The sequence below is a fragment of the Thamnophis sirtalis genome, unplaced genomic scaffold (genome assembly GCF_051295495.1).
Source record: "Thamnophis sirtalis isolate CommonGarterSnake01/CBP01778 unplaced genomic scaffold, rThaSir2_p1.2 scaffold_7, whole genome shotgun sequence".
Taxonomy (NCBI): Eukaryota; Metazoa; Chordata; class Lepidosauria; order Squamata; family Natricidae; genus Thamnophis; species Thamnophis sirtalis.
Genome location: NW_028261387.1, coordinates 74,626,264 through 74,640,091, shown reverse-complemented (window position 1 = coordinate 74,640,091; position 13,828 = coordinate 74,626,264). Strand labels below are relative to the sequence as shown.

Genomic DNA, 13,828 nt, shown 5'->3' with positions numbered 1-13,828 from the left:
ACATGATCCTCAGGACACTGCAACGGTCATAAATGCAAGTCAGTTACCAAGTGTCTGGATTTTGATCTGGGCCCTTCCTACGCTCATGGCCTTTCGCAAAGCTATTAAAACCTGGCTTCTCTGGCGGGCCTGGGGCTGTTGACCTCTTGATTGAGGTGCGCCCCCTCTCTGATTGGGTGTTTGTTGTGCTTTTTCTTAACTTTGTTGTGTCTCATTGTTTTAATTTTTTAAAATAATTTTTCATTTCTGTAAGCCGCCCGGAGTCCTTTGGGATTGGGCGACCTAGAAATTCAATAAATGAAATGAAATGATTACATGACCATGGGGATGCTGCAACAGTTGTAAGTGTGAAAACAGTCATGTCACTTTTTTCAGTACCGTTGTAACTTCGAACAGTCAGTAAATGAACTGTTGTAAGTGAAGGACTACCTGTATAATGGTTATCACTACTGCATGTGTAATATGCAAGATATCATGACATAGTAGGGTTGGTTTGTAGTGACAAAAAATGGAATCTAGTATCACCTTTCCCAACTATCAATATTTTTGAAGGCATAAGACTGTGATATAGCTTCCTTCATAAGATGAGATCCATGAGAAAGAGGGGAGAATATATTTTATTGAGTACCATATGTTATTCAGCCCTTCATTGTATAATTTCTACTTCGATTATATTTTTATTTGCCATTGTCAAATGTGAACCTTGAGTCTTTTTCCAGAAATATTTTTAATGCTTTCTTCTGTGCAAGATATAATTCCTTCTAATTGTATGTTTATATGGTTGGTCCTTATCAGTTTATTAATGAAATATGATGATCTAAAATTTTATTCCGGTAGTACCGCAGTTTCTATATATTTGGGTAAACATCTAAGATTCATTTAAATTTGTAAATTAAAAATCTGGAAGACGTCTGTTTCATGACAGATTAATGGGAGTAAATGCGTAAATGTAATTGTGTATGTAAAATATGAATGATGCCTTTTGCAAGCTGGAGAAAAGCCTTAATATGACTGATTTCATGTCACCGTAGCTTATTCAACTGACTATTGTTTAAAAATCTTGACTAGCAGGATACAGGTAGCTTTGTTATCTCTCACAAAGGCAAAGTTGATGCATCTGGTTCTGGCTAGTATAGCAGGCAGAATTTGGGAGGATTTTTTTTTTCAATGTGTCTTTTACCTTCATTCTCTGAAGTTGCTCTTTGTTTACTGACTCTTATTCCAGGTTGGATGATTAAAGATTTGAGTAAGTGTTGCTCTGTCAGGGCAAGGGGTAGACAGTATGTATGCCCAGGATGGCAAACCTATGGCACGTGCTGTCGCGTGCAAGTGATTTCGGCAGGTTAGGACAAAAATGTTAGCCATCTGACTTAGGTGAAGACTTCTTGGCATTCTTACTTGGTTTATTCATTGTTGCTCTCTTGCTTTTGAGCCTGGATTGATATAGTATCCTTTATTATTTATTTTTTTATCATTTCAGTTACATTCAATTTTGTATCCATGTCTTCGCTTTGTTTAGAAATTTTACAGCAAAACATAACATTTTAGAAACAAAGAAGACTGATACTGTTTATATTATCTTTTTGATTTCCCTGATACAAACCTTCAGAAAGTCACTGTACTGTCTGAGAATGTTACCTTTCAAGAAATACATCTTCCCACTTGCATGTTGCTTAAAAATTACTGGTTTTTTATTGTGCAAATTAATTATGTCTTGAAGGTAACATATACCAATGTATAGTTTTTCCAGTCTTTTAGTATAACTTGATGTTTTTCTCTTACTGATTAGTTTTTGAAATACTGTTTTCTGTCTGTCAACATTGGATGCATATTGTGTTCCCTTCTTTCACAAACATTCTTCATGTGTTCCATCTGGCGTAGTGAACCATCTGCAGCAATTTTCTTGCTATTCTGTAGAATACAAATTTGAACTGTCAATTTTTATGTAACTTTTTCCCCTCTTTTGATATTTTGTTTTCTTTTTATTGTGCAATTCTTTCCTTTCTGTCTCAGTGTAGCTTAGCCATTGCGGTTCTGTTTATTGAGCCAAGGCCACCATTTCTTCAATATTTATTTTTATGTGTCAGAGGATAAATGTTACAGGGGATTTCTGATTTGTAGTGCTGGGTAATAAGTCGCTCTTAGATAATTGATGCTTGCTAAGTCTAAATTCAGTAAAAAACTATTTGCATATCCCTAAAATAAATTGCTGAAATGAATAAAACAGGATTGGTTCTTATATTATTAAGAAGACTATGAACTGATGTTATTCCATCTTAATACTATGTAGTAGGTGTTGTATTTGAAACTCTCCTTAAAGAGAACAATTGGAAAAGTTTCTAGTTTCTTTATGAAGTTGTGATTGATATTGTCCTCTTTTTTATATTCCCCCATACTTATCCTATTTCTTCAGACAGTTGCTGATTAACATCTCTTACTTTAGTCTATTTCTGCCTTCCGGTTCTCCCTATTTCATTGTTTTTCCTCTCCTTTTTACTCCTCTCCCCACCTAAACAACCACACCCCGGAAAAGCAATTGGCTCAGCCTGCAGTAGGCCATGCATTTTAATTGCCTTTTATTACAGGATAAGAGACTTCATTCACTGATTGCAGCAGGGGTTTCTTTCAGCTGCTTTTAGTCTGTAGCTTGAACATTTGCCTGTACTCAGCAACATAATTTTTTCCAATAAAATGGTACTTTCTTTTCCTTTTCATTCTTTGATGCATTCTTTGAGCATAAAGCATGCAAGATAATTCCAGATTAGAATATCAATCTCTAATATTTCTTTCAGCACGTCCATTTTTTATTAATACTTAAATAACATGTTTACTATAGCAAGATAATTTTCCTTACGTTCAAAACAATTCAGATTACCTAAGAGATGCTCCAATTACTCTGTTTTGCCCATACTTCAGATCCTTTACTTTTAGTTCAATAAACCATTTTGTTGATTTAAAGAGCAGAACTCTGAGGCCTGATCTCTAGTTATTGGTGCTATTAAATTACTGTCTGATATATGACCAAATCCTCTCTCCAGGGACTGAGTGTGTCACTTTGGCTGAATGCCCAGTCACCATCAGTGCTGTTACTGTCCCAGAGCCAAGACATGTTTCCCACAGAGAATCAACTAGATTTTAGTTGTATTTGTTTGGGAGTGCTGTTCTTGATATGAACAGTATGGAAATAGAATCATCAGCATAATAAAACCCAGCTAGTTTCAACAATGGAATATTTCAATAATTATTCACGCATATGTGCTAAATCATGATGTGTGTGTGTGTGTGGTTGATTAAGCCACATGCTCACTCAGGTTTCTGCATCAAATTTAATCCATATTGTGCTTTGGATTACTGTCAGGCCCAGAACATAGGAACTTGTGACTAAAGCGGGTTATTTTAAATGCAATTTCTACTCATGGTTTGTACAAAGTAACCATGGTCTGTAACTCTTAAATAGCAGTTTAAGAAGGTGAAAGAATGACTGCAGACAGAACCATTTCTGCCACAGTGCCCCAGCTGCTCCTATTTGGCTTCTCCCCCCCTCCCCCATGGGTGAGCAGGAGTTTATTTTTCAAACAAAGGAGCTGGTGAAAGGATTTACTTCCCCCACTCTGCGTTTGGTGGCCCCCAATCCTATTGGGCCCTGCAGGCTTTTATGTGTTGTTGTTTTGAAAGAAAAAAAAAACCTCAGTATTTCAATCAGAAAGGATAGCCATTCACTGGAAGATATTTTGATAGTAATGTGAATGTTGGCAATTGTTGCTTGCAATTAACTCCATTCAATTACAAATTACACATTTACAGTATTCCATTATTTCCCCATAAGAATTAAATTATTATGGATATCATTTTTAAAAAAAATTAAGCATGCTTTCATTTTTGTAAATTTACTGGGGTTTTTAAATACAAACATAGGGAGGAGATAGGATAATTTAATCAGTGAACAAGAAATTAATCAAGAGAGTATTTATGTATTATTAATCCAATTGGAATCTTTTTTATTTAAAGTTTGCATCCTGGCTTTTGAACTCCCCTCCTTTCAGTAAGCCTCAGGACTCTAGAGAAAAATAAAATAGATCACAGGCGCTTAAGACTGAAGCATCTCTTCATTACAGTGCAGGATTGTGTTAAAAGGTATCATTCTGGTCACATGCTCTGAGTATTATACCTAGCTCTATTTCTTTGCTTTGTGGAGTTGAAATTCTTGTATCTAGTTCATAAGCGTCATTTTTCAGAATGCTCTGCCTTTTCATTTTTACCTTTTTAAAGTGTCATGTATTACCAATATAAGTCCTCAATGAAATGATACTGGAGTATTTCTAAGCTGTACAATTTGTTTAATATACTGGAAAAGTGAAAAGCATTGTTTCACTCCTTCCTGTTACTCCCTGAGATGGTGCAATAATGTATCATATTGCTCTGTTTGTACTCTCATCTCATTGCCCACCATTACATTCTTTTTACAGTTGCCTATTTATAGGAATATTGTCTTAAATCTATATTTGCAGTCTCTCTCTTATAGGAATGGTTCAGTTATCTCTAAGCTTCCCACATTATACTAGTACACAGATGGGCTAAAAAGTAGTAATTTGAAAGTAAAGCAGCTCTGTGTGACAAGATGACAATGGAATAGGATTGGTTGTGTTGTTTGGACCATGATTTACATGATTCCGGTCTACTTCAGTGCCAGTAGACTCAGGAAGAGTGGATGGGTGGGGTTTTCTTCATGCAGCAAACTACATGTTCAAACAACCTGGGGAAAGGAAAAACTGGAGTTCTGCCATTTGGATTGGCAAGTAATCAAACTTGGGGGAGGGAGCTAGTAATATAATTTAATGATGAAATTTAGAGATCTGGATTCAAATTCCTTCTGAAACATGAAAGCAAGTTAGTATCTATCTGGAGAAAAACTTATCTTAAAAGTCAAGATAAAATCATGAGTAATTTTGTTCTACATCATGCTGGTAAAACAGGAACGAATCATTGGTTAGCAAAAAATAAGGATGATTTTAATTTGTATTGTTATTTTAAGTACTGGATTAGCATGTGATTGTTCTAAGATTATGTAGTGTGCTTATTCTTAATATTACTGTAGTGTGATTATTCTTAAGGTAATGTAGCATATATGGTGCATATGGTGTCAATATGTGGATGTCATTGGACATTGGAGAAAGTGGACATATATTTCAAACATATTTACTAGATTATTTCAGTTTAAAATAGGCAGTGTGTTAGAAGCTATAATATATGAAGCTATTGGTGTTGATTTTAACTCTCAGAAACAAAATATCAGAATTTAGATCATGTGCTTTATTATTCAGCAGTTCCTGCCATTGAATAACATTTCATTGATAAACAACATTGCAGCTTGATTCTTCTGTTTTGCCTTTGCTGTTGCAATTGTAGCAGGTTTGTTTGTTTGTTTGTTTACTGAGATGAACTTTGTGACTTTAACGCAAGTAGTTTATTATTTGGGCCATTTCTATTATACTCATCAGACAATAGATGGGATTCCATCAATTTGCCTTCTGTTTTTCTCATGCCTTTAGTCTGTACCTACTCTGTTTTATTATGAACAACTTCCTGCTGCATTTCAAAAAGAGAACAAAAATGTGAAAATGAATTTAGAGTTTTACCAGCATCTGACTGGAATTTGAAAAATGAAATTTCTTAACAGAAAGTATAGCAAAATTGTGTATGAAATTAGCATTGGTTTAATGTATGTATATTATCTGGAAGACCGCTTTTGACAGAGAACACCCAGCTTCTTAATAGTATGAAAATTTCTCTGGAAAGGCTGAAAATGCTTGTGATTTCAGGGAATGAAAACACACACACAAACACACACACACACACACACACACAGAGCCACATGATAATCTTTTATTTCTTTGCATTGGATTATGAAGAATCTCAATCTCAAGGTTTGCTTCTATGTGTATGAACTTTCATCATACCACTTGCTGTAGAAATTTACAGTAGGCTAAATTTAGAGTAATTTATCTAGCTTTTATTGTGATTGTAAACAAGAATTTTAGAAAGGCGTTAAGAACCTTATTTTGGTTGGTAGCCTTACTGATTTCAAGGCCCAGTCTTAACTGGATCTTTCCCTCTGTAGTTACATATTACAGTATAGTATCATAAAAATACAGATGTGAGGAGGGAGATGTGTTAGATATGTTTGCTATCTTGAGTTGCTTGTAAAAATAATAAATAAATATCCATATGCTATTTGGGACATTCACTTAGAACTTTACTTTTTCATACTGTTTGTGGCCAACTTTGCTTTCAGTCTGTTTCTTCATACATATATTGCTGTTTGCATTTTGCTACCACGCTCTTCTACATACATTATAATTTTAATTGCCTTTAAAGTTTTTCTTTACCCGTATTTGTAAATATAACCAAAAGTCAACACAAATGTACATGTTTTTTTTTCTGAAGCTTAGCAGTGTATCCCATGGCCTGTAGTAAATAAACTGAAATATGAGGTGCTTGAGAGAGCTAAAATATCTCAATGTTTCTCTTTGCTTAAGAAATGGCCACAGTTTAGAATTATCTTCCTCCCTTCTTTTCTCTTATCTTCGTTTAACAGCTAGATGAAATTTGCTAACTTTTCTTTATACTTCATTGTTCTTCCCTGTGTGAAAAGAGCTCTGGTATTTTTCCACACACTGAAAACCGGCTCTTCATAAGGCCTGTTCTTAAAAAGAGCTGACTGTGATAGGGTTAATGGCTATAAAGCTGCAGCAGACTAAGAAGCAGGCAAGATTGTTGTTTAACTGGCAACTTCAAAAGACTAAAGGATAAGGGAAATTTGTGAAAACATCAAACACCATGCTACCGAAAAATGTAGCTATTTTCTGTAAAATGTAGCTATTTTCTGCATCTATTCTGTTAGGAACGCAGCACTGCAAGTGATTAGGAAAAAAGTTCCCATTTCAATTCAGTGCATACGTGTGGGGGTTAAAATTCACAATGTCAATTCTCACAGTTCACCAGTCTTATAAATGTATTTGGAAGAATCAAATGTGCTTTTTGAGAAACACAGATCTTAGATAACTATAGCACATAACTGCATGCATTAGCTGCCATATGTGTATTGTTTCAAAACGTTTTTCACTTACTATCGGGAGAGTCTTTTTTTCCCCTGAATTGCTTCTAAAGGACAGCTTTTGTGACCTGAGAAATCCTGCAGGTTATTAAAGCTTCAAGCAAAAGCAACAGATGTGGTTTGAGAGAGTCTTTTAGTCTGCCACTTGATGTTCACTTTGTTCTGTTTGAAAATCTGTTTTCTGCAAGGAATTTGTGTACGGATGGCTTTCTTTTTAAGTTTCTTTTGCTAAAACAGGCCTAGTTTAGCCTGTGTCTTCTCTGTGCACAGGATGGCTCCTGCTTGCCAGAGCTGCACAAAGATAATCGCTCAGGAAGTGTTTCAGCCAATCCCCTGAAGCTTTACATTCAGATTTTCCAAAGTAGCCAATCCAGGATTAGCTTTTATTAGGGAGACAGATCATCAAGCTGAAGTGCCAAGCCCTTTCTGTCTGAGTACTGAGAGCCTGTCCTCCATGTTTTATAAGTATTGACATAACACTGTGTTAACAATGCATCCACAGAGGTAAGCTTTACTTTTTTACATTTTTTTCTCTGAAACCTATGAGTTGTGGCTTAACAGTGTGATTCTCTGTGATCTGTTGCGAAAAACTCACCCCACAGCACTTTATTAAGTTGAAAATGTTTAAAATTGCTTTCTTGGGTCACATGGTTTAGTAGCCATTAGCCATAGCTTTATTTTACAGACTGGCAAAACGTTTGCATACATATTCTTCACAAGGGGATGGTGGTTTTAGAGTTTTTCAAGGTACTGCTCTTCCAAAGCAGCTTTCTGTGTCTGAGCAGTTTGCCTGCACTATTGTCTGTTGTGTCACATGCCTGCTGAAGAGAAAATGGAAGCTAGGGAGCAGATGCATTTAACTGCCCTACAGGGAGACAAGCAGGGATAATGGCAGACAGCAGAACAGGCAAGTTTACCTTTTCAAACAGTAAAAATAAGAGCTAATATAAGTTACCCCTGATAAAATATAGGATTTTTAGCCACTGAGCCTGCAGTAAATAGTGATAATGGCAGATTGCAGATACTGGGCCTAAGTAGTGGAGTGCTGTTGCATCATGTTTTTGTGCAGTTTTACATTAACTTAAAATGGATACTTTTTCTTACAGGAGGATTGTAGAAGCAGGATGTATGTATTTTTTTCTGGGAGAAGTATATTCCTTTAAAACTGTCTCTTTAAAAATGATTTTTCTTATTGTAGGTTTCAGAAATAGTTAAGATCTAGGGCTGAAACTATCAGACATAGCTATGCATCTGTTTCAGTTCCTTATCTATTTAAAGACACCACTTTTTGAACTGTTATCTACCTTTCTTGTAATACAAAAAAAAACCTAATGGACTTCTTAACTGCTTTTTTTCCTTTTGCAATGTAACAGGCTGCGTTCTCTGAGGTGGAGTGATAAAAAATCATGTGTGGTTCATGAGAGTATTACATGTTCATTTTTTTCTCTTCTTTTGGGGCTTTTCTGGTTTTTGGCATGATGCTACGTAATTATTTCAAAAATTTCCTTTTGGTCAATCCCAAATCTGCCAGCTTGTTGTATCTTATTTATTGGGGAAAATGAGATGGTTGCTTGAATATTTGGTAAGTAAACTTGTCTGCTATTCTCTGATCAATTTAAGTAGTTTTTAATCTTTTGCTTTTAACAGGATAAATGTAATGCATCCAGGGGATTTTTTTCTTTTGATAATTAAGTAAACTAAATATTACTAGGCTTTTCCCCAAAAAATATATTAAAAACTGTGTGCCAATTTGAATTTGAATTTTTTCCACAATATTCTGTTATACTTGAAATATAAACTTCCTGTTTTCTTCTGAGAACAACATTCTGCTTATTCTTTGTTCACAGAGACTCTTAATGAATGCATTTGCAGATTAAAGCCCAATTCATACTTCCTCTGGCTTTTGAGTGATGAATGTGCTAGTTTTCAGCAAAGTAATCTTACTACATTGTTATATGGTTATCCTTCAGTTACCCTATGCTTTTTTATTACCTTATATAATCCAGCATGACATTTGGTTTTAGAATCATTTCAGTTACTGATGTTTAAAATCTAAAACTAAGATACTTTATATGCATGTCTCATTTAACAGTTTTTGCAGTAAACATTTTCTCACAACACTGCAGATTGTGTTATATATTCAATTTATGTACCATTTTGTAGCAATCCAGCTTGTGCTCTGGCACAAATAAGTTTTGAGAAATAATTCCTTGTCACAGCTTATTCAGGGATATCATGAACTTGATAAACTATCCCTTTTGCTATTGTCTTTAACCCAGGTTTGTGGCTGGTTTTAAAGTGAATCCTTCAAATCATTAAAAATGCCTAATCACTGTATTTCCTCTCCCATCCCCCTACAATCTGTTTCTGGAGGAGTTGAAGTTACTTACCCAGTTTTTCTCTCTTATAGAACTGATTAGTATATATATATATAAATTGTACCAAGATATAGCTAAGAAATACATTTTACTGCTTTGTTTGTCAAAATTGTGGCCAGACACATGTAGTATTTGCAGACATGCATTACACATTAGCAGCTGGGTGTGGAATCTTAACATTAGAAAATACTGTCTTATGAAGAAACAGGAGAAAAGTGAGCTGAACTCAGAAAGCATGAATTAAAATGGCTCCCTTAGGTTTTGTTGAAGAAAGATGTGTCTCAAGATCTGCATCTCCAGAGCTACTGCTGACAAAGAAAAGCCTATTTGCATGGACTATCCTTGTGCACATAATGAAACACAGCATCATAAATTCCCCGAAGTTCACCCCTTTAAATTATTTGAATGCTAATTCTTTCTTAGTTCACAAAATATAAATGTCTGCATTGCAGCAAGATGTTTGAGGCAAGGAGAGACAGCAGTGTTGTTCCCGGATCAGCCCAATCATGTTGCTCTGTTGAAAGCCTGACCAATAAAAACAGAATAGGTTAAAGATTGACAGATATTATAGCAAGGCTGAGAAAGGCCTTCCAGAAATTTCTCCCATCTTTGTTCCATTTTAAGTAAAGTACGGAAACTGAGCCAAGCTCAAGTATTCCATAATGTTCATGCTTTTACTAAATACCTTAAATCACATTTGATTGCTTATGGTATGTCACATTTAAGAATGGTATGCAAAGAATCACACTCTGCTTTAAGCAAGATGATGCAGGTTTCCTTTACCAAGAGTGACTATGTAAATAGATGAACACTTACTCTCCTGTCCTAATAGAATTGAATTAGAGCATTTGAATATTGATTGTAATTTCACTGAATAACATAGCTGAAATAGGCTCCTTTGAAATAATTATTTTGGCACAGTATTCCTTTTTATTTATTTATTTTGGTCAATATAAATTCAATTTGCTGTTATGATTTAGCCCTCGGTCTCTTTTTTAAATTAAATATTGCAATAAAATAGCACAGAGTTAAAATACACATGGCTTTCAATCTGTATGTTGATTATTTGAGAACCAAATAGAAATGGGTAAAATAACTTCTAGAAAGTTTTTCACAGTATTTAGTCACTCTTGAAAAGGAAACAGTGCTGTGACCTTCAAAACAAATATCCTACTCTCTCTCTCCCTCCCTCCCTTCCTCCCACGAGTGCTTGCACACACACACACACACATACACACACACACACAAACCTACTTCGTTGGATTTGGAAGAACATTTAGAAAATTCTGACACATTTTCACTACAAATACTGTTTGTAAATTTACCGTCATTTTGTATCATCTTTTTTTTTTACACTTCAGTTCTCTTTTATTGTAAGATAACCCAGGTTGCAGTGTTTGGTATACACAGACACATGTATGTGTTTGTGTGTATGCATGCATGTTGTATTGTGTGTATGCATAGAAATAAAATCTCATTAACACCTATCATTCAATATCACTTTTGTACCTCTTCAATAAAGGGACTACATTTGTTTTATACTTGGCAAGAAATTCAACTTATTGTAAAGCAGGTGCCACCTTGCAGGCATATAAGTAAGTAGTAAATAGTCAGTGCCCTGGAGTATGTTGGGCAAAGAATGACAGATTAAAATCTTACATAGCATCTCAGCATTATGGGACAGTTTAGTAGTATCAATTATAATAGGTAATCAGATTGACCATTGGGAGTGAGGGATTCAAAATTTTATCTCTTCTACAGACTGTGCTACATACCACAGATTTTAATACCTTTTGCTATAGACTGCTATTAACAATATTAAGAACCAACCCTAGGAATTACAGTATTTCATACATTTATTTAAAACATGATGCTTTAAGGTAACATTTATGAAACCAGCTAAGAATTCGTTACAAAACTAGAAGATTTGTTAAACAAGCTATATTTTGGGATTGTGCAATTCCTTTCTGTGAAAACATTTGATTTAAACACTCTACTTTCTCCTGGGATTGAAGTGTTGCTATTTTGTTAGCCAAGTGTTGATACATAATTGCCTGATGAATTCTAGTATTTCTGAACATTATTGTACATTTCTTATATTTAAAAAATGGATGACTTAATTTATTATATAGCATTTTGTTCCTTTTGCTTTCACCAGATTAGTCGTTATTTTTAATCTTAAAATACATTAGGCTTTGCAAGAAGAATCAGTTCTTAGAATCTAAGGATTTCCTTAATAAATTAATCTTGGAAATTTTAGTTTATTATTTGGAGATATTTTATTATTGTGTAATGATTTTTTTGCTATTTAACTCTTTTAAAATTTTTACTGCTTAAAAAAGGTCATAGTTATTGAATAAATTGCTACCATTTTAGCCTCTGTATAGGAATGAGGCAATGCAGTGCTGTCAGACGCCATTTTAAGAATCCTGCATAAATAGCATAGCTACCGATGAGTAAGAGACTGTTATAGGTGAGTGCTTATACACAGATGCTCTTTATTCAGTTATGACAAGCAAAATAATATCTCAATTTTATGAAATGCAGTTTTAACAATTTTATTATATGCTTGCTACTTGTACTGTAGAAGCATCAGTTATTTTGAAGATAAAATTGAAGTGCACGTCTTACAGTGTTGAGCGTTGTTTTTATTTTAAAAAGATTTTGCCCAAATGTATGTGTCTTTGATAATAAGTTATTCCATTACTGAGACTACATTATGGCCAGTATTGTCTGGTTGTTTTCTATCATTGGATTTCTTATCTGAATGTCAAGTGTAGCAGTTCATTTACAACTTTTCCTCTTTATAGATAGATTAGGTAAAAAGCATAGGTGTTTCTTCATTTATCCATATGTTAAGTACTGTAATGATGTTGCAGTAAAGAGTAGTCCTTAACATACAGTGTTTTATTTGTGAAAAATGCAATGTTATTTTAAAAAAGCAAACCACAATTCTTTACCAATAAATAATATTTTAGTTATGTAAAATATACACTATAAACATTTTTGATAGCTGGGTTCATTTGTATCATTCAGTACTTAGATACCATCTGAAAAAGGATATGGCAAACTTTTATTTAGCAAAATTCTAAAGTCTTTGTGCAAAAATTTGTTTCATTCTTAAGATGTGAGGCTTTGGAGTGTTGTTTTTTAAAAAAACCTTCTTGATAAATTCAGAGATAAGTTTGGGGGTGAATATAATTTCAAGTCACTCTATATTGTATTTGGCAAAGGTTTACTAATATAAACATTTATATCTGCTTTCTCAAGAAAATAATACAGTATCAGAAAACAAAGTAAATGTTCTTTGTTATAATATATGTATTATAGGTGTTGTCTACCAGATTTAATAGTATATATGTACAATCCTAATCACTTTCTTAACTGCATTTTAAAGGAAACTCTAAAAAGGTTACTACAATGAATTGGAAGAAAAACTATTCAATGTAGGAGATATCAAGATGATGCACTTTGATCCTTTAATCCTTCTTGTCTTTTAATATTTACTTTCTGCTAAGAAAAGGTATTGCAAATAATACTAAAGTACAGCTATTTGGGAAATGTTTCTTTGCCTTATTATCTTTTGGGGACTGATATATTTAAACAGATTGTAAATAAATTGTGGGATGGAAAGCACACACTTGAAATCTACTGAATCTAGCAATAAAAAATTATCCTAAAATACTAATCTCCTACATGGATATCCTGAAGATCCCTCTTTCATTGCCATCAGTGAATTATTAAGCAGCTCAGTATATAGTTTGGTAGTTTAGGCAGAAACAACAGTTTTATTGAATTTATGAGATTCTTCAAAAATAAAATAACAGTCATATTTTCCTATTTTTTTCTGATATTTCCAAATATTTTCACATTGTTTCGAAATTTGAAATCTTACTTTAGATTTATCGGGTTTTCTAAGAAAATTATTTTGATCCATAAAATAAACATTAATTACAAAATTTCCCATTGACAGCTTCATACAAGACACAAGAAAACAGCTTTATATCCTTGTGGAACTCCTTTATTGCATATCAAAGCTCAATACAATGCTTTTAGGTTTGAACTTTACTTTTCAAATGGTTTAACATTTTGGAAATTTCTTTAATTTTAAAGAATAAATTACAAAACTAGGTTTGAAAACTTGTGCAATGTGTGAGTTATACATATCTTAATTTCTGTTTCTTTTCTCTCTAAACAAAAAGCCAATATTTGTTTACCTACCCTTAAAAACTATATAATAAACAACATGTAACATCATGTTACATAATGTTCAGTTACAATGTGATATATTGGAAGAAACCATTTAATTCCAGAGTATCTTGCTCAAAAGAAAAAG

General features: G+C 33.7%; 1 protein-coding gene across 11 annotated transcripts in view; it reads left to right on the top strand.

The window, feature by feature from the left end:
- ZMYND8 (zinc finger MYND-type containing 8) overlaps window positions 1-13,828 on the top strand; it is a 97,757-nt gene that overhangs the window by 12,216 nt on the left and 71,713 nt on the right. For 3 of the 11 annotated variants that reach the window (XM_087720433.1, XM_087720434.1, XM_087720423.1), the window contains exon 1: window positions 7,534-7,618. The exons of 4 other annotated variants lie outside the window; for them this stretch is intronic. In XM_087720433.1, coding sequence (XP_087576559.1) covers window positions 7,605-7,618 — 14 coding nt within the window. In that variant the 5' untranslated portion in view covers window positions 7,534-7,604. Of the gene's footprint in view, window positions 1-7,533; window positions 7,619-8,516; window positions 8,697-12,889; window positions 13,016-13,828 lie in introns of those variants that run through there. 4 more of the 11 variants (XM_087720431.1, XM_087720429.1, XM_087720428.1 and 1 more) reach the window with 3 other exon arrangements.